The sequence below is a fragment of the Trachemys scripta genome, chromosome 14 (genome assembly GCF_013100865.1).
Source record: "Trachemys scripta elegans isolate TJP31775 chromosome 14, CAS_Tse_1.0, whole genome shotgun sequence".
Lineage (NCBI taxonomy): Eukaryota > Metazoa > Chordata > Testudines > Emydidae > Trachemys > Trachemys scripta.
The window spans coordinates 29,193,600-29,215,242 of record NC_048311.1 but is presented as its reverse complement, the minus strand read 5'-3'; the positions used below and the strand labels follow the sequence as shown (position 1 = coordinate 29,215,242).

Below are 21,643 nucleotides of genomic sequence, written 5' to 3'. Positions count from 1 at the left end.
CTTGTGTCCATTGTTCCAGGGCTCTCTGGAAAAGCCTCCCTTACTGTGTAGCTGGAGAGCCCATAACAGCACTGTGGTGAGTGTCGAGCACTTCATGTTCGGTTCAGATTCATTCATTCTGAGCGGCTCCTCAGACAGAAGCGCCAGACTGTGGACCCCAGACGGGAAATTTGTGGGAACCTTTGGGCAGGAAAAGAGATGGGACTTGAAAAATCCATCAACATTCGCCCACCCCAAGTAAGTTTCCAGACCTGGATCACTTCTAAAGCTACTTCTGTGATGAATTTCTGAGAACATGTTACCACTCCTCTGCCCCAAGGGCATCTCATTGTCACGACCAATGCTTGCCTAGCAAGAAATTCAAATCGATACTGACCTGGACAATCTAAGGGCAAGGCTGGCCCTGGGATTTGTGGAGTCTGTACTAAGTCATATGTGTGGGGAACTCAGTTAGCCTTGGCTAACGGGCACAATACCGATTGTGGGAGGGGCTGGTTTGTCAGCTGGGCAGGTCTGGCTGGGGTGCTTCCCATTAAGGGATTGAAGGAGAGCTTGGGCAGCTACAGGGGATGAAGGTGCAGGTTGCTAAGAGCCTTTTTGCTTCTATTCTATGTAAGTTCTTATGTAATCTCATCCCCGTGGGTGCCTGGGGTGACATTAGGGCTCATCCTTTTTGGCTCCAGATGATCCTTCCCATCTCTTGGGATCTTCTCCCCAGCACCCTTCGTGTATCATAGATGCAAAATGATAAAGTTCTCTCCTCCCTTCTTCATCACTGTTGACCTGTAACCGCTGGCCTGGTGCAAGATTAAATTATATATCATGTGCGAAGGCGTATGAAAATGCTTTAATTTTAATGTTAAGGCTGTTCGAGCTGTGATGCACATAGAGTCTGTATAACAGCTATGGTAGGCTTGGCAAGTGTGGGATAGTTTTGATATTAGAGAGACAAGGTGGGTGAGGTAATATTTTTTATTGGACTAATTTCTGTTGGTGAAAGAGACAAGCTTCCAAGCTACACTCAGCTCTTCCTCAGGTCTGGGGAAGGGATTCAGAGTGTCAGAGCTGACTGAATACAAGATGGAACAGATTGTTTCGCATAAGTGGTTAACACATATTCTAAAGGAGTTGTTCAAGGTGACATGGCCCATTACCACCCTGCAGTCATCTGACCAAAAGGAGTGTCAGAATAAGCCATAAATCCAGTGTCTTTATTACAACTGATTTTTAGCATCTAACGAAGATTGAATTTAAGCTCCCCAGCTCGTCTTTTGAAGGCGTTGTGCAGGTTTCCTTTGAGGACAAGGACTGAGATCAGAGAGGGATTGCTCATTTTGGGGAAAGCGTTGGCCCATGGGCGACAGGATGTTTTTGTCTTTTATCATTTTTCTGTGTGAGTTCATTCGAGAGTGTTGTGATTGTCTGGGTTCACCCACATAGTTGTTACTGGGGCATTTGTGCACTGGATGAGTACGCCATGTATTGTGATAGGCAAGTGTAGGACCCAGGAATCCGGAAAGGTGTGTTGTGGGGGAATGTCGATCATTGCAGCAGTGGGTTTTGCATCTGTTGTTCTGGCAGGGTCCGGTGCCCCTTTGCGTTGGTGGGTCTGTGGGGAGTTTGCTTCTGATGATGAGCTTGGTGAGGTTGGGGGATTGTTTGAAGGCCAGAAGAAAGGGTTCCGGAAATATTTCTTTCAGATGGGGTCCCTATTGAGAAAGGATTGTAATTGTTTAATGATACCCCGTATGGGTTTCAGTGTGGGGTGGTAGGTGACAATTAGGGGTGTGCAGTAGGAGTGGGGGTTAACAATAGTTTTGTTAATTAGCCTACATATCAAAGGTGTTAGAATGCCTGCCTAACTAAGGTTCTAGGATGTAGCCACAGCACATCCTGGGGGGTGTGGGAGAGCTATGAGAAGATTAATACAGAAAATCTCCTGCTTAAATAAGCCGGAAAATGAGAGGATGCTCTGCAGATGTGATGACCTGCTGAGGAGAGCTCTACTAGGGTAGGTGACAAGTATCAGAGGGGTAGCCGTGTTAGTCTGAATCTGTAAAAAGCAACAGAGGGTCCTGTGGCACCTTTGAGACTAACAGAAGTATTGGGAGCATAAGCTTTCGTGGGTAAGAACCTCACTTCTTCAGATGTGAGGTTCTTACCCACGAAAGCTTATGCTCCCAATACTTCTGTTAGTCTCAAAGGTGTCACAGGACCCTCTGTTGCTTTTTTTAGGGTAGGTGAGAAAATCCTCTTTCATCAGCTTGATCCCACAGTGTCAGTTAAACTCAGTTGAGTTAATCTTACTCTTCCCCCTCTCTCTCCAATCATGAGCTTAACATAAAAACCTTGAGATTATTAAAATGATACATTCGGGGTTCTTTCAATTTGCCTTTTTGTACTGGCGCCTTTAAAGGTTCACATTTTCAACCTTTTCTCCTCAACCACGAGGACTAGAAACTTACTGTTTTTTAATGGAAGATGAGATTATTATGTAATCATATGACTCCAGGAGCTGGTGCTTTGGGGGAAACAAAGAAAAATCATGAACTCAATTGTGAGCATTGGCCACACTTGTCCCCCTGAAAGCATCTCCCCTGACACCCTTTACTCTTCCCCTACTGCTGCTGATGCTCACGAGCCGTCTACACAAAGGGTTTTGTGGGGGCAAAAATTTCCCACTGTTGCTCACATCCGTGCCATTCCCCTCGTGTTAACTGAAGTGGAAGCCCTGGCAAGGTGGTATTTTTAACAAGAAGTCTGCTCTCAGAGCAAGTCAAAATGACACAGCATTCAAAACACCAATGGCTGTGGGGGCCATGCACATAGTAAGGCTCTCTACAAGAAAGGAGCTGCAGCTGTGTTAGCTGCAGAGGGAAATGTTTGCCGGAGAAGCTCAGTACAGACACACCCACGGGCTGCATGCTGGCTGAAAGGCACCTGAGTCCAGAATGGGGAAAAAGCCATCATTGCGAAGCTTTACGGATTTGTGCTTTTGATTTAAAATTCTCTCTGGAATTCCCATACTCCCATACTGAGTCACCTCAGTAATTCTTGTTTCAACTGCATGCCCCCTGCCAGCCTTGCCCAAGAAACTATGGCCCCCTACAGTATTTCTGTTGCTGATTCCTGGAATAATCTACATTCAGAGTCTTCTCCAAAGGCAAGGCAGATGCTCTATAAATCTAGTCCTTGTACTGGGTATATTCAGTAAACCAGCAACTGGGAGGAACGTGCGAGGAAGTAGCAAAAGTAAATCTTTTTTGAAAATTTTGCATGTGCAAGCAACAGACCCGTACCTTTCAAATGTGCTCCCAACTAAAGTCGCTGAAGATTTGTCAACTGATTACACTGGGCTAGAACTAGAGGTGAAGCGAATAAACACTGTAAATTTGAAGCAGACGGGAGCTCTGAAAAGGTTATCAGATGCTTTGTAAATTACTTGAGTCCAGCTTTTCTTAATAGCCACAGTTCTAAACAGTGTTTCATCAAGTTCCAGATTTTTCAATCTCCCTCCAGTCCCCGAAAGCAGCAGAGGATTCAGATCAACAATGTTCACCAAAGTCAGGCCTATTGTACTAAGTTCTCCCACTTTCTTTCCACAAATCCAATTGTTTCACCCAGAAAAAAAAGCATTGTGTTCACAAAGGAAAAGTCAGATAGAAAAAATGATACCAAAGAAGCTTTGGACAAACCTACCCTGTGAGTTGGGATTAATTCTTTCATAGCCAAACAAAATTAATTTCCACTCACCGCAAAAGAGTTAAGATCTGTGTTCTAGCTGATATTAAGAAGACCTAATTATTCTACAGATACTATAATTTTTGGAAGACAATCATCTCACTGATATTATTGATAAACATCCATGACCTTTCCAGATGACTAATCAAATATTAATTAACCTGAGAGGAAAACTAGCGATATTAAGGTTTTACAAGGAAGCATTAGTTGACCAAAGAGGGTTAATTGGAAATTTAACAGAAGTCCTTTTTCTTCCATTTTAAAGAAGTAATGGGTAAAGAGAATATCAAATGGGATGCACTTATTAGACAAGTCAGTATGTACTTTGGGACTAGGAAAAAGGAAATTGTAATGTTTGTGTGTTTTGAGACGTTCAGATCAGAGAATACCTGAGAGTCAATAGTTAGTAAGTGCTTGAACCTGGCAAGTAAAGAATGTGCATCTCTTATAACGGTGTCACCTCTGATCAAGAGAGATTTGTCCAGCATCTGAGCGCAAACTTCTGCAGCCATAAGAATATCTCCTTCAGGAAACTGTCACACAGCATGGCAGTGCTACTGGGAGAATGAAGTGTAGTTATTTATTTCTCTTACAAAATCTGATGGAGTGACTGTTTCTCTCTAAGTTTTGTCTGTGACATGAAAACTGTGGCCCAAACACTACTCTCAGTTACACTGATGTAAATCCAGAGTGATCCGACTGAAATTAGCAGAGTCACTCTGGATTTTCACACCAGTGTAACTGAGCCCACAACTTGAGCGGTTGACTGTTACTGTTCGAGAAGATAGTGTTTAATTGTCCGATGCTGGGAGAAAGAAACAGAAAGAAGTGAAATAATTCTTGACTTACTGGACTGACATTGAGTCAACACCGTCTACGCTACTGCGGTAAGTCAACCTAAGTTACGCTACTCCAGCTACGGGAATAACGTAGCTGGAGTCGACGTAGCTTAGGTCGACTTACTGTGGTGTCTACACCATGCTGGGTCGACAGGAGATGCTCTCCCATCAATCTACCTTCCTCCTCTCGTTCCTGTTGGAGTACTGGAGTCTGCCGTCGATTTAGCGGGCCTTCACTAAACCCGCTAAATTGACCCCCGGTGCATCGATCGCAGCAGTGTCGATCCTGCGGTAGTGTAGACATAGCCTGAATCAGGAAGAATAAGATCCACACTAATTGTCCTAGGATAGATTAGAAGTATGCTGGGCACTAATAGGGACAGAAACAGAGAGGTCAAAAGCCACTTAACCCTTGATGCTAGTGAATAGGATTCTCTTCTGAGCATGCAGGATTTAGTGGGAATCCTTAGTGCTGCTGATGAGGTTCAAAGTATAACTAGATACCCACAAGAATTGAATTTGGTGCAACAGTTACTAAAACTTATATGGTGACCATCAGAGCACAGCATATTGGATCAACACTGCTCTATGAGTTTAAGAGTTCAGTGAATCCAGCAGAGAGTTCTTTGTGTGGACCTTTATCTCAACCTTGAAACAATCCAACCTGAGCCCACCAGAAGGTTTAGCTGACTCTTGTACAAACCCACACTCCCCGTGGTCACACAGTACTAGATACAAGCTAACATAAATCAGGAACTGCATAATGAAGTATGAAATATATTCTTCGGGATCTCAGCTCAAGAGGAGCGTGCTTCAGTTGTTTTCCCGTATATATTTCATTGCGTTTTGGTATTGCATGTCCACATCCTCAAAATCTACAGCAAATTTGAGCTCCTTTTAAAAAACAAAACAAGTGGTTGCACATGCAATGAGCACTTTTGTAAACTCGATAACCAGGCCATTTTTAACTTTGTTTTTTTTCCCCAAAATACCCTCTGCTTTACTACCCACACGTACCCACACTGAAGAGAAATAGCCCTGCAAAATGTAAGGGTGTCTAAATAATAACAAAAACCCAGAGCCTCATCAACTCCCACCCAGGAATGCCAAATGGCTTCAGAAACCACAAACATCTATTTTTTAGCCTTTTGTAATCTTGCATCTTAAAAATGACATGAATGTACTTTTCCCTCCCCACCCTCCTCAACTGTATTCAGAAAACATTTATCTCTGGCCACGTACGAGTACGTTTCAGGCCAAAGCAAAAGTTGGGGGAGATGGGAGGGAAGGTATGGGTTACCCTAGAAAAATAGGCATCTAATGGAAACACTGATTTTAAAAAGTTTTCCCTGATTGTAACCCCTAATGATGATCTCCACATTAATCACAGAAATTAGAGTTACAACACTCATCTCACTTGTCCAGTGCCTCTCCTGCTGGTGTAGACCTATTTCCTAGATTAAAATTTCCTGCCACTTGATGAGGCCTCTGCCACACCCAATGAAAGACTCTTTCACTATTTCATAAATCTCACTGCCAGAAAGACTCCCCTGATATCGTCAATGCTCCTTTTCTTACCTTCATCCCATTACCCATAATTATGCCCTCCATTCGTCTCCATCCTTTGCACACCTCTGATACTATAGATGATTATCTCATCCCCCATAAACCAGCCCCTCCAATCCAGCAATCATTTTGCTGCTGTTCTTTCCTCTACATCTTTCTGTTACTGAGGTGCCGGAGCTGAGTGCAGTGTTCCAAGTGCAGGCTTGCCAGTGCTTTGAGATCCTCGGTTGGCAAGCTCTACAGAAGTGTCATTTATTATAGTGATAGAGACTATCACTGCTCCTTGGCTGTTGGTCTGCTGTGGAGGAGGGGGTGGGCAGAAAGAGAGAGATGCTCGCCTACTCAAGTTCCCTGCAGATGGTCAAACCACAAAGTACCAAAGAGAAGCCACATACTTCCTTCCAATTTCATTGCTTTGGCCGGGGACCAAGCTAACCACCCATGGAGTCATGCTGGGCCCAGGAGCATTATGCCAACTTGCCTCTCCCAGCAAGCATAGTCATTTAGCCGGCTGTGTATGACTATTAGATGGAGAATCTGAATTCTTTCAGAGCCGTGGGAATGGATGAAATGTCTGATCCTGTCATGGCTTCCAGGCTGTCGGGAAGTTTTGGACTCTGGGCTGACTTAAGTTGGCTCAACGCAATGGCCTTCAGGGGAGCTGTGCCTGCTTATGCGACTGTAATGAATCTGGCCCGAGGAATTTCCTTTTCAGAAGAGAAACGAGTGGCCATACATTACCTTAGTCTATTTTATTTGCCACCTATAATCGCAGTGGACAGCTTCAGACAGAAGTGAATATTACATAGCGAGAACAGTCTGGTTTAAGCTTATTCTCTCACGAAGACGTTCTTAGTAGAAGTTACCCATCTTCTCAACCGAACAAACTCCAGAAAGTCTAGCTTGTTCAGCTCCCCTTGAATTGGCCCACTTCCTGTGGGAAAGCACTTCTGTTTTGTTCTCACCTTGCCGTTTGTTGCGACTGGGTGGCGTGGGGGATTGCAGGTAAGTCACCTCTACTGGCTTTGCAACCACAAGCTGAGACAAAAGTGCAATATAAAGAGAAGGCATTTGGTAAACTTAGGTATAAACCAAGTATCACACCATTCCAGTTAATAGGCCGGTTTTAAAACTACTGTCAGGTCAAGGTTGGACTCTGCAGCTCAAGCATTGCTACTGTTGTTCAAAGGCATCGTTATCTGACTAGTGTCCATAAAATTCAACCAATAAATCCAATTTATTATTGAGCTGGGACTGTCTTCTGTCGTGGCTTTAACCTCTTCCGAGCTTACACTGTTGAATTTCTACTTCTGTAGTGTTCCTACGTTGGCCACAGGGCTACGTACGGCCATGTGATATATTTGCAGTGACATTCGCAATATTTGAGGTTTTCACATTCGGTTTTGATTTCATGGAACTGGTCCAGATGGGGAGCGGGGGGGAAATGTCGTGGATTTCTGCGCAATAGTATCTTTGAGCAAACCCACTGGTTTTGGACATGTGAAGTTTCATTCCAGTGAAGATGAATTTTTGTGTCAAACTGCGCTGACTTTTCCAAGTTTCAATGCGTTTAATGAAAAGTGAACTTTTCAGGCTGGGAAATGACCTGGGCTGATATAGCAGGTGGGGTGATACTTTTCCCCTTTTCACACAGCTCTGCCTTTAAGGATCCCTGCCACACTCTGAGTTACCAATATGGCTAGATATCTTATTACCATATGGAATAACACGTGAGGCAGTTCTTTCCATGTTCTTTATGGCATCTACCACTACTTAAGTCAACCAGAGCATTGTCTTTTCCTTCTGTAGAAACAGGGTTTGGGTTTCACGTTTTCTCTGGCTGACTGTGATGATCAGTCCCAGGTTTGGTTACAGATATTTAACCCACTCTAGCAATAGCATCTTTTTATTTTCCCTTTTTTTTTATCAGGGACCCCTGGAGTGAGAGAAAAGAAATCAAGAAAAAACGAACGCCAATCAAGCAGCTGGCATATACTGATGGGCGGCTCTTCAGTTCAGAGGAGCTTGTCAGAAATGTGGAGGGAGAGACAGAAGAGAAGGTAAACCAGGAGATCAATGGGGGAAGCACAATGGAGGAGAGAGAGCAACTGCAGGGTAAGTGTTTGCCCGCAATGGGGCCCGCCTTAAGAATCAGGAGCATATTCTCAAGAGTTAGCCCTTAACTTCAGCTCTTCTGGGAGGACAGTGAGACCTCATAGAATCATAGATTATAGGACTGGAAGGGACCTCGAGAGGTCATCGAGTCCAGTCCCCTGCCCGCATGGCAGGACCAAATACTGTCTAGACCATCCCTGATAGACATTTATCTAACCTTCTCTTAAATATCTCCAGAGACGGAGATTCCACAACCTCCCTAGGCAATTTGTTCCAGTGTTTAACCACCCTGACAGTTAGGAACTTTTTCCTAATGTCCAACCTAGACCTCCCTTGCTGCAGTTTAAACCCATTGTTTCTGGTTCTATCCTTAGAGGCTAAGGTGAACAAGTTCTCTCCCTCCTCCTCATGACACCCTTTTAGATACCTGAAAACTGCTATCATGTCCCCTCTCAGTCTTCTCTTCTCCAAACTAAACAAACCCAGTTCTTTCAGCCTTCCTTCATAGGTCATGTTCTCAAGACCTTTAATCATTCTTGTTGCTCTTCTTTGGACCCTTTCCAATTTCTCCACCTCACACCATACTCTCTGTGCAACTGACAGAGCAGGGGGCAAAGATGGCTGCAATACACCTTCCCCATTCCTGGGGGCAGCCAGGGGTGAAACCAGCCCCCAGTACAAGTTAGAACAGCCTAAGGGCCACTCTTGGACAGGCTGGTTTGTTCTGAGCCCTTACGGCCATTGCACAGGTGAGGATCAGCTAGAGCACAGTACACTCCACCCTTGGTCCTCCTCCCATCTGTTCCCCATTCCCGCCATGTTGCCTTTTCCCCATGCCAGCATATCTCAGACTTTTGAAGGATAATTCCCTCCCCTTTCAGGAAAAAATGTAATCCACTGATCCCCTTGTACCCATGCCATGCGTTGTTACAACCTACCCAGGTCACTCCATACACTTTCATGGCTCTCCACCCCCAGTTAGTCCAGCACAACCTGCACTTTGGGAGATGCTGTTGTATACCTTGGGAATCCCCCACTGCCGTCTAGACCAGGTTCCTGGCTGTTCTGTGCTGTCTGTGCAGCCCAAAGTAGCCAGATGGAAAGTTTAGGATCTGGCCCCAAATGTGTCTCTTTTAAAATAAGTTAACATTTATGTAATTATAAAATAGAGTGACTCATTGTTTGTCATCCCGCTTCACAAAAGGTGCTGAAAGATGGATATTAAAGTAATTTAATTAGGTTCCAGGGAGAAATGTAGACCTAGTGAGGCTGTGAAGAGCTGAATTCATTACTTCAGCCAAATCCCAGTCTGCTGCTTGTTTGCCTCCTCTTTAAAATGATCTGAATGTTCTGCAATTGCTGAGTAAAAAAAAAATTGTCATTTTCAAAGCGTCAGAAGTGCTCCTAAGACTCCAATCTTGAAGTCTTCGCACAGTCAAAACTCAGTGAAGCCAATTGGCAAATATTGGAAATGGAGGGGTGGGGGTTTACTGGAGTCAGGACTTCAGGGCAGGACCCAGAATAAGTGAGCAACAAATTGTTCTAACAGTCAGACAGTTTTACGCGGCTGCCAAGCTGTTCCATAGATTGCACAGGCTTGACTTATTGCTAAGAAACAGACTGGAACCGGACTGCACTTTTCACTGAAGGAATGCACAGCTGTGAGGTTTCCGTTCACTTTGCACAATATGGGTTCCAGGAATTTGTGTAAATCATTAGGGGCCATGCAGTAAACAGAGTCGCATTCATAACTGTGATAAATAATAATAAAATATTCTCATGATGTGGTGCCAACACCCAAAGGTCTTTGGGTACAACAAAAAAAGCTAACTAAAAACATACTAAGGGAAAAAATCAACACTGCCCAGAAAATTCCTAGCCAAGGAGTGGAGGGGGGACACACAGTGACCCCTAGAACACATTAAACTGAACAAATGCCCACCATGGAAATACTTTCAGATCTTCCCAAATGAACAGAAATATATTCACTGTGAACTCTGCGTTTCTGGAGCAGAAAGTCAAATAGTGTGGCTGCATTTTTAAAAGGCTAGATAATTGGATTACCATTATTGCCATATGCATGATCAGATCAGGGAAGTTAAATCTCATGCTTCATGCCACCTGATCACCATGGGGCTCAGGAAGGAAATCCCAGATCTATGGATAGTATTACATAATAGGTCAGATGCATGAAGGTGCCAGCTCAGCAAAGCACGTAAGCAGCTGTTTAAAACCCACTGAAGTCAAGGGAACTGAAGTCTGTTCTTAAAGTTAAGCACATGTTTCAGTGCAGAATAGAGATGGACTTAAGAACATGCTTAGCATGAAGCAAGCGCTTAAGTGCTTTGCTGGGTGAGGACCTAAAAGGGTTGATTTGCCTTGCTCTGAAGTTTCAGGCACTGTGCTGCATGAAGATGGTAATAACTGTGCAGTTATCTAAGTGAGAGGGGTGTGCAGAACAGCACCCACATCATTGTTTGGGGTCTGAATTGAAATGGCCCTATAGAAATCAACCAGCAAGACTGCAAATTCTGACCACCTGGAGCTACTGGCCGGTCAACGGCTTCCGAGATTCAAGGCTGAACGGGTACATGTGCTCAGATTTGTTTAGCCTGGACACAGATTTTCTGCACTTTTCCGTCCAAGTTAGGAGCAACTTGCAGCCAACTCTTAGTGGGCTGGCCGCAAACCCTGCCTTCATGAACATGTTTGTTAAAACACACATAAGCGCTTTGTCCAGAGTGCTGTTTGGAAGCCCATAGATCAGACTTTTTTTTGTCAAATGTAAAATCTGTTCCAGCTGTCTGGGAGGACAGAGAAATCTGCCATCTTGCTGCTTTGGAGAGCTCACAATACACTGCAGCATTTTATATCTGGATGTGTTTCCCTATCCAAATCCACAAGCCGCTCGAACAGTGAGCAATTAGAGCCTCTTTTCTTTGCCTCCTGTGCTCACGATCAAGCCGTTAAGTACCAGGTGACAGGCTGGATAGGCACTAGCGCGGGAAACGTGGAGCCAGGATTCCCGGGTTCTGCCACAGATTTCCTGCATGACTTACACACTGTGCCTCTGCATCCCCATGTGGAAAACCCACCTTGCGGGGGAAACTGAATTAATGAGACTGGTTTCAGCTCCTTAGATGGAAGGTGCTGTGGAATGGAAGGCAATAGGATTATTGCCTTTCTGCTTAGCAGGTGCACCTTCCGCCTTCTTTGTATTAGATGGGCTTAGGCCACTTAAGTGTTTGCTGGTCGGTTCCCATTTGCTGAATGTTTTAATTACCGTTCGGTGTCCTGCCATTAGACGAACACACCCTTCATATTCACGCGTGACCTGTGTTTTTTTTTTAAAGCAGACACATTATCTATCACACACAGTCAAATCTACATCAGACAGTCGGAGTCCTAATGTGGAGCTTTTCATTGATTTGTGTTACTTTTCTAGCCTATCAGATTAGAGCTGCCAGCTGCCGGCTCAGAGCTGTGGGGCTGGAATCAGCTCCATCGTGATCAAACACCTGAGAAATTGTCTCTGCTGAGTGTGTTTTTCTCTGGGTCAAAATTTTGGAGTCTCAGGGCTTCAAGTTTCTAAAGTGAGTGGTGATTCTGGTTGCCTCCATTTGGGGCTGCCTGGTTTCATATACCTTAAAGGGACCTGGTTTCTAGAAAGTGCTGAACACCCACCTTCTGGAAATCAGGCCCCTTTAAGGGGTGCCAAGTTAGGCACCCAAAAATTGAGACACTCAAAATCTCTAGTCACTTCTGAAAATAATCACAGGACACTCCATGGCAACTGACACCTTGAGCTCCAAAAACATAAGCCTCTGTTACATGAGCTAAATGACCTGTAGTGTTAGTTTTGGTTCTATCCCTCCTAGGGGCATGTCACTAGAGGGAAGAAGGGCCTCGCAATTAGCGTTCTGGACTAAGACTCAAAAGAAATAGGTTCAATTCCTGGTTCAGCTACAGGCTCACGGTGTGTCATATGGGGCAAGTCACTCAACCTACTGCGTGCCTCAGTTCCCCATTTCTAAAACGGAGGCTATTATTTCCCTGCCTTACAGAGTGTGGTGAGATAAAAGCCATTAATAACCGTGAAGTCCTATGAGGGCTATAAAGTACCTAAGATAGCCAGAGGGTGAAATGACCTGATACTGGAGCAGGTCTGACAGTCCATCCAGTGGAGAACAGCGGTGAGGCAAACCCATTCGCCAGCACATAACCAAAGCCTGCAGGGGTTGGATGTGTCATGGACCTGACGCACGCTGTAGGGGTAACAAGAGGCAATTGGAAAATGCCTCCTATCAGCACTAACGGGTCCAGGCTGAGCCACATCATAAGGAATGCAGAGAGGGCCTGACTGGGGTAGAAACAGGGTTTTAAGGAGTTACTTAGATCGTGGGGTTAGGCAAACCCTGTACCTTCTCCTTATAAACTCTCTTCACTTGGACTGCACTCAGAGACAGCCAGGTCCCATTCTTTGTGATGAAAACCCACAGAGTCAAAGGCTAATGTGAGAAACTCTACCCTAAACTAAACAAACACCTCAATACATGAGAAATCTAAACTCACTTAAGGGTAACCAGATTTGTAGAACCACACATCCCTCAACATACCGATAAGAAGTTGGAAAGGACATAAGCAAGAAAGAGCAGGTTATTTAGGGCAGCTGCGACCTCGGGTCTCTGGACATAGCTGGTTTTATAGAAAAGAGGACATTCTTCCAAGCTACGAGAGGTATCTCCTTTCTGACAGGATTTAGACATCAATTTGCCCTGACAGTAATACGCCAGTAGAAAGCTTACCCCCGTAGCGTAATTATTAGGAAGCCGTGCCTCCAGGAACAGCCTGCTCCAAGCTCCTCTCTCTCTCTCCGTCAGCCTGAAGGGAGATGCTGTCATTCCATAATGGGAAGTGAAGGCTGAATTTTTCGGATGGATGTGGTTTTGGAAATGAACTTTGCTAACACCTGCTGTAAGTTCAGCAGGACCAATTGCCAGATGCTACAGGAACTAGGGGCTCGTTAGCATGATTGAGACTTTGGCAAAGCGAAGGGCTCTCAGCTTCCATGTCTAGGAAATGTTGAGAGAGGCAGTGGCAGGAGTTCAAGGAAGGGCGTGCACTGTTGTGTTTTGAAGTCTAGACAGCACTGAGCCCCGGCGATGCTGAAGAATGCCTTTTCCCGGCCTAGCATATTGTTTAAAACTCACAGGTATTGGAGGCGAGGAACGAAATGGGGAAATAGCGAATTCCCTCGTTCAAACAGACACGGCTGCATAATTCTCTTTCCAGATCCTACCTTGCCTGGCTGATCAGAGGCTGCCGGTGTTTTACATGCTCTGCTGTACGAATTCTCTCTGACCTCCCTGGGCATCCTCTGAAGTCACCTTGCTGTGTCTGCCTCTTTGTCTGCTTCTCAGCCCTTACGGGTCGGAGAGGGAAACAAAAGCAAAAGCTACCCATGCTAGGATCCCATGCTAGAAACCTGCTCCTGCAAACCTGCCAGTGACAGCAGTGGGCTCCCTGTCGCCTTCATGGATCTCAAGCTCTGTCTACCCTGGAGCTGTTAACCAGGACTCTGAGTCCCTGAAGTGGACGGGCATCTGTGGGCTTTGGATCAGGCCCTGTGTTTGGGAGCCACCTTCAAATGCACTTGCAGCCTAATGCTAGGGTGACTAGAGCCCTGATTTTATAGGGACAGTCCCAATATTTGAGGTTTTTTTCTTATATAGGCACCTATTACCCCACCACCACCCCCATCCTGATTTGTCACACTTCCAATCTGGTCACCCTACCTAGTGGATTGGTGCAGGGCTAGCGTCCACGCCCTGTTACAAACTACGTTACAAGCATGCTGAAGCCTAGCAAGGGATGCAGGCTGCATAGAGTAAGGATCCATAAGAAAGGGGTTTAAGCCAAGAATGTAAAACTGCAGGCCAGGAAGGAGGGGAGGAAGCGAACCAATCCCCATCCCCTGGAAGGGAAGGGACAGATCTAGAACCATATCCAACAAGCGGGGTGGGGAGGAGGAAAAAAGCCGCACCAGAGGATTGGACCTAAGGTCTCATGAGGCAAGGTGAGGAGGCCTAGGGGTGGAGAGGCAGTCAGGGGAGGGGAGAAGAGAAGCTCTCTCCTCTCAGGGACCCCACCCTATATGGAAAGGGCAGGTGAATGTCTGTCCCACAGCGATGCAGAGATGGTCTCTCTCCCTACCACGCTCCAAATGTTTGAACTTTAGTGACTGTTCGATACCTCGCTTAGTCTCTGTCAGTCTGGGGCCTCCCGAAGGAGGCTTGGCAGAGTCCGAAGATATTTGTCTTTGTATCATCATCTTTAATAAAACTAATTAATGTCTTGCACTTATTTGGCACGTTTCATCCCAAAGGACTTCAGAAGCTTAAAGGGGCACTGCCAGGCGAAATAGCAGGTGCTTGGGGAACAAATACCCTTCCCTATGTTCTAATAAACCATTGATTGTTAAAGGTGAAGGAATGTTAACAATTTCATGCACTTTTCCAACTTATTAGACATGGGTCTGATTCTTTCCCCCCACCCCTCCAAGCCCCTCATGAACTTTAAGGCAGTTCAGGTTTATATTCAAATTTCAAATCTCTAGCCCTAGTTCTGTAATGGGCTGACCTAGGATCCTGGCTCTGTGAACCCTTGAGCAGAGGGTCAGGGTTTGTGGGCTGGGCTGTTGGCTGTTTGCCTGGGCTGAGGGGAGCGTCCAATGAATACAGACCGGTGTGATTTTCATTTGTGTTTCTAACCATCTCACACGAGCTGGCTGGAGGAGGCCGATTCAGTTTCATGACAACTTTCGAGGTTTCAAAATGTGTTTTTGTGAAACAGAATTGTGGATAGAAAAGGTCAGGTTTTTCCATTCAAGTTGCTCGCTCCCTCAATTTAGTCAGATGGGACCAGAGAGCCCTGGACCTCTGAAGCCTTCCTGTCAAACATGTAGTTGAAATCAATGTATCTCCATGAAACGATTTGGCGTTGACATTTTTGTCAAAAATATTTGTGCCAGTTGTATTTGCCATGCTCTACCCAGCTGTAAACAGGCGATGGGGGTTGTTTTAAATGTATCCCTGAGGGTGGGGGGGGGGAGAATTCAAACTGGAATTTGCATAATTCATGGAAACATTTCTTTTGGACCGGACCTTAACTATCCGTTATTGTCCCTTTCGAAAGCAGACGGACAAATTGCACGGGAATCCCTTCAAGCATTACTGAAGTGCAGCCAGCTCTGGGTTGAAATGCAGCATCTGTTTCACAGCAAACAGCACCTTGCATGGTTTGGGACAGGAAAGGAAGCAGCATGCTTCCCAGTTGCAACAGCTGTTTAAATAGACAGAAAGCAATTGTCAGACTACAGAGGCCAAAACCCCGCCTCTGTCAAAGACTGAAATGGAATTGTTGCTGACCTCTGTCCGCACAGTGATCCCAAACCATGCTGGAGTGTTGGATGAGCATCACCTCGGAAAGATCAGACACGCTTACTGAATCATTTCATCACTGCTTCCTGTGGCACCTGCATTCCTTGGTCTCCCAGCTGAGCGCTGGCTCTGCCCATCACGCCTCAGCAGCTGCTCATGCAAAGGTGCTGTGCGCTGAGCTCCAAAGAGGTCTCATCACACCGCAGCCTGGCTGCAGCAACAAACCTTTCCATTTGTAAATGCCCACAGAGGCTTTCAAACCAGCAAACTTTTTCAAATCCAGGAAGGATGCTGAGATGGGAGGGGGCAGCTGTTGATAATGAAGCTACGATTTGGCTCGAATGCAAAGAACTAACAGGCCCAAGTCATTTTTGACCGAGCCCGGCCGAGTGTGACTCCACGTTCAACAGTCTGGTTCTTTTTTTAGTTAGGTTGATAAGTGCTTCAAGCAATATTAACACGCACAGAGTCTTCGCACCTATGGCAATTACACAGGTGTTCCAGAAGCCAGTGAGTCAAATGGGAAAACGAAGGTCTGGTGATGCTTATCAGGCAGTGACAGTGTTAGGAAGCTAAATCCACATAATAAAGAGGTGTGATTCCTCTCCTGAGTCATGTGGTATTTAGCACTTGGTGTGTGTGGTCCCTGCTCCGCTTTAGGCCATTGCCTTGTTTTGCTGGGATTCCACTAAAGAAGAAAGGTGTCAAGTATCAGGGGGAACAGGAGTACTTGTGGCACCTTAGAGACTAACAGATTTATTAGAGCATAAGCTTTCGTGGACTACAGCCCACTTCTTCGGATGCATACTTCAGACAAGAAGTGAGGTTCTTACCCACGAAAGCTTATGCTCCCAATACTTCTGTTAGTCTCAAAGGTGCCACAGGACCCTCTGTTGCTTTTTACTAAAGAAGAAGCTGACAGAACTGCCCATGCCTTTAAGAAATACTATACATGTTCTACCATACAGTGCCACCTGCTGACCCTATTCTCTCTCTACAGAGTTCCAATTACCAAGAGCGGATGGTGCCCATCCATCCACATCCCCCAGCCAGATTTCTGCCGAGGATACGGTGCAAAGCCGCCTGACTACGCCACAATCGTTCACCGGTACCTCAAATCAAAGAAAACACGAGGTGAGTCTGTGAGATCTTTCGCCTATCTCTGACCTTGACACTCTGCCATTCCACTGAAGGGTAAAACCCTGCAGCTTAAGATAAGAGAATCTTCCATGAGCTCAGGTTAATTAAAAGACACACAAAGCGATAAAGCATTGGGGATTGCTTCAGATAGGCAAGCCAAAAAAAGTCATGTACAGGGAACGGTTTGCGGATTATGCAGAGCAATCCAATCTATTGCAAACACAAGAGCAAATAGACTGTTGAATGGTGGTTTTTTTAAAATAATAATAATAATAATGGATGGTTTCTTAAAGTAATAGCCAGTAGGTTTTATTCCTGTGTGAGGCAGCAAAGCTGAACTATATTTAATAAGGAAATGCAGATAACAGTAATCTCCAAGGTCTGATAACAAATGCTCCATTCTTATGTATTCTTCTGTACCTCTTCTTCAGGTGGTTAATGCCGTTGTAAAATGTGAATTTTTGGGTGGCACAGAGGGTTGGTGATTCATAGATTTTAAGGCCAGAAGGGACCATTCGTATATCCGAGGTCAATAACTTCCATTTGACTAATGCATATTTTGCAGAAAGGCAGCCAGTCTTCATATGAAGACTGGAAGAGATGGAGAATCCACCACTTCCCTTGGTAGTTTGTTCCAACTGTAATGGATTGCAAGCAGTGGAATTAGCCCACATCCATAATGATTGAAATTACTTCCATCCAAAGCCTGTTCTGTAGCCTTTATGAAATGAGATGGGTCAACTCGGTCCATTTTCCAGTGGACATATCTCCACTAGCACTAATTTGCAATCTTCTCGGCATTCTCAGTAAAAAGGCCAGGGATTACATGGGCCAAGGAGACTGAGAGCTGCCCTTTCACTCCTGGAGGTCTGCTCTCTCCAGGCCATGGCTGAAGCACCAGGGTGGGGGAAGCTTGTATCGCTTCTTCTATAGCTGTTCTGTAGATATAGAGAAATGACCATCTCCAGGGCGATCAGTCCAGAACTGCCAATCACTAAAAGTCACACCACCAGGAAGAAAGAAAGAAAACTGCGTAATTTCTCTAAAATCAGCAACCACCGCTATGTGTCTCTTCCTTCTTCAATGCGTCCCCTGAACCTGGGAACACCCTCCCAAAACCAGGTCACCTTGCCACGTCCCTCACCATGTTCAATTCCCTCCTCAAATTTCACTTCTGCTGGGAAGGATGTGAGAAGTGAGCAGGGAAAAGAACAATAAACAGAACCAAAAACACGTGGTGGAACCTTTGAGATGTCCCATTCCTTAGTGAGCAACTCAGATGGTGTGTGATATATAGGAGATCAGAATAGATGATCACAATGAATCCTTCTGGCTTTATAATCCCATGAATCCTGTTGTCTCCTTGTCCCTCCTCTCCAATCTCATCTATCATCTTTGCTTGGTGGATCCTACAATGAGCTCCATGCAGATGTCCACCAGGAACCCATGGGACTCTATATGACCATAGGAGTGTAAACTCTTTGGGGCATGGGCCAGGCATTGTGTTTATTTCTCTCCAGTGGCTGGCATATATTGGAGTTTTGGGGACATAATCATACATAGAATAGTGTGTCCGTTTTACACTTTAGCCACTGAAGTTGAGCTGTAATTAGCATTCCTTTGGGAAGGGGATCTATTGATGTTATAAAACCATTGTCATGCGTTTCCATTAAGTGATATTGATGCCCTCTGCTTCTGAGCTTTAGGAAGAGGGCAGCTCTGGGGGTGGATTTAGTTGTTTCCAACGTGAATCAATGTTCCCTCATTCTGAAAAGGGAGATAGGCTTTAAATTAGTGTGATGGCATCATCGCCGTTGCAACCCAGTTTTTTTTTTTCCCTTTTCAGTGGCAGAGCCTTTTCAGACACCATCTGGAAAATGACCTGGTGAAAAGAATTACAGGAAGGAAAGCCCGTCGGCGTGTGTTTGGGGCTATCAATGCTAACAAATTCAACCGGTTTGGGACACTCTGTTCACCTTTTCATGCACTAGCAACCCCGGTAAGTGTCCTTCCCTCCAGGTAGTTTTACATTAAATACAAACCAGCCCCCCAGTGGCCAAGGCCCCTCCTGCCAATAGCCATTCCAACAGCATTTTCAGAATCAGCCAGTCAATGACTCCTGGCTGTTTTCATTATATTTTCCTTGCGGCTTTTCCTGTAAGGTTTAATCGTTTCTTCATAAACTTCACTACAAAAGGAGTAAGGAAGTAAGTAAATCACCCAGCTGTTTGTTAATGGGTTAGCATCAACTTAAAAATCATAATCTATAGCAGAGTCACACTACCTACCTACCTTTCTAACAACACCATAGATTAAAATGAAAAGAATTTTAAAAATCTATTTTTTTATTTTATTTTATTTATTTTCTGTTTGTTTACTTCTTGGAAAATGAAAATGAATGGCCTCACTTTCGCTTTTGTTTAGCATCGCTTCCAGGCTTCTGTTTGCAAGCTAGGCCTGGGTGATATTGATTTCGTAAAAATAATAGTTTATATTTGAATTTGTTTAAAAGAAAATATCGTGGGAACATTTTTCTTGATCCTTGCTTGGGTTAAAAACTTGCTTGTACAAAAATTAAATGTGGAGTCAAATTTGAGTTGGCTGCACTCCTTTCAAAGAGAATCTTCATTCCTTCAGAGATTTCTTACAATACTTGTTTAATTTAGATAAATTTTTTCATGTTTGAAATCTCTCTCTGTCTGGCCCCCATTATCATGCTATCTGAGCACCTCCTGATCTTTAATATATTTATGATATAATTATACTCTGCAAATATGAACAGTGTGTACATGCTAAGTGGTGTATAAATGTCAAGTAGTTAATCTACAAAATAACCCTCCGAGGCACACAGATAAATAATGTAGTTCCCAATTTTACAGATAGGAAAGTTGAAGCACAAAGAGGTTAAGTGATTTGCCCAAGGCCACATAGTGAGTTAGCGACAGAGCGAATATTAGAAATCTTAATTCCCAACCAGGAGCTTCATCCCCTAATACATTTGTATGTATTATAACAGAAATACTTGTCATTACAGATATGAAATATGCATTTTTCAAAACACATGTATCACACAGTTTTTTGTCAGTACATGTGCAAGGCAGATGTAAAACCTGGCACCTAGAAATGCAATATTCTGGCCCTTAGCCAGAATATTTAGAAATTCATCTCTACAGTTATTAAAGGCCACACATTATCCTGACAGCATCAACACAGGCGTAAATGGAGCTGCTAGGTTCTATGGGCCCCAGATTCCATTTCCACTTGTAAGCGGAGGGAAGACTGTGTCCATGGCCAGGGAGAAAGTTACTTCTCACCCCAAATGCCCCTCTGTTTAGGATATACAGGTTTGGGGTTTCCAGATGTGGAGATGGTGAGGAGAGGAGCCATTTGGGCTCATCTATATTCATCCCTACAAAATGCACTGGAGGAATCTGGTTGTATCAACTTTTGTTGTTTCTCTCCCGTTCTGTAGAGTCCCCAGAGAGGAAAGGGGGGAGGGGTGTTTAATTGAATGAGTTTTAAAAATACACCAAGTACAATGTCTCTGGGTGCTTGTACATAGATTATTGGAACCACAGAAATAATTTCACTAGTCTCAAACTAAATCCAGAGAGATTCAACCCTGAAATTGGCTGTAATTAGAGAACCACCCATCATCAGGCCCTCAGACAAAATCCTGACACATACACGCCCAGGCTGAAATGATGGACGCTATAGAAATGCATGCGATAGAATGTATTTCTCGAGGTTGGCCTGTGTGTTCATTATGCATTTTTATGAACTATTTCTGTCTTAGGAGATGCAGAAATTAACTTTACCTCAAGACTTACCCATGACCCCTCGGATGCTGAGGCAGGGCATAGTCTGCAGCACCGAGATGGACTTAAGGTCTTTACCATTAACCTTCCCAGACCTGGACGCCGAGAAGACAGAAGAGCCCAGCCTGAGTGAGAGAAAGAAGTCATCAGTCCACATGAAAACCCCTCTGCTTCCCCCATTAGTTAAACCAACCAGAGCTAGCCTCTCCCACAGTAAAAAGGCTAAAAGTTTCCAGTTTCCCTCCCAGTTCCCACAGTAGCTGTCTCTATTAGCCTGTAATAGATGCTAAGTGTTGGCACCTTCTGAAAGAGAATACCTGGATTCCATTTCTAGAGCAATATGCTTTGTCTTTTTTGTATTAGACCCTAGAGCATTGTTTTAAGCAATCCCTTTGACACCTAAATTCCTCTTTGACACTCACATAAAGTAATTGCAAAAGAGTATTTTTGTACTTTGGTTTGAAAATGGTGAAATTTCTACACTGGATAATGAAAATAAAGCAACTAACATGGGATTTTGTGAGGGGCAAAAGGCAAACCATCTCTCCAACGTTTGACAGTCTTCGGACGTTCAGTTCAGTTGTGGCTCAAATCTCTATCCCTCCCAATTTTGAAAAACTCAAACTGCTGAGATCAAACCAAACCACATCATTTGTGCATCTCAAGTGCCTCTTGAAGCCTCCTTTAGCTCTTGAAATGAGGTCTTGAATATAATGGGAGAAATCAAAACCAGGCAAAGAAAGATTCAGCGTCACTTTATTTGCAGGGAATTTTTGCATTCTTTCGTAATTCTCTCTGATAGTTACTATGTAGTTTAGAAGTTACTTGGTTAATTATGTCTCCAATTAAGGCTAAATATTACCATATGAGCAAAAAAATTCCCTGTAGTTTATAAAATGTTGATACTTAGTTATCTAGTTAAATCATAGTATCTTCAACTATAATTATCCTATAATCTTCATGTCAGAAATAACCATGTAATTGA

At 44.3% G+C, this 21,643-nt stretch overlaps 1 protein-coding gene across 2 annotated transcripts in view; it reads left to right on the top strand.

The window, feature by feature from the left end:
* Positions 1-21,179, top strand: part of LOC117887689 (WD repeat-containing protein on Y chromosome-like) — a 54,049-nt gene extending 32,870 nt beyond the window's left edge. For both annotated transcript variants that reach the window (XM_034790377.1, XM_034790376.1), the window contains 5 exons: positions 20-237; positions 8,077-8,261; positions 16,701-16,834; positions 18,687-18,839; positions 20,637-21,179. In XM_034790377.1, the coding sequence (XP_034646268.1) occupies positions 20-237; positions 8,077-8,261; positions 16,701-16,834; positions 18,687-18,839; positions 20,637-20,918 (972 nt within the window). In that variant the 3' untranslated portion in view covers positions 20,919-21,179. The remainder of the gene's footprint in view (positions 1-19; positions 238-8,076; positions 8,262-16,700; positions 16,835-18,686; positions 18,840-20,636) is intronic.
* The last annotated feature ends 464 nt before the right edge of the window (positions 21,180-21,643 follow it).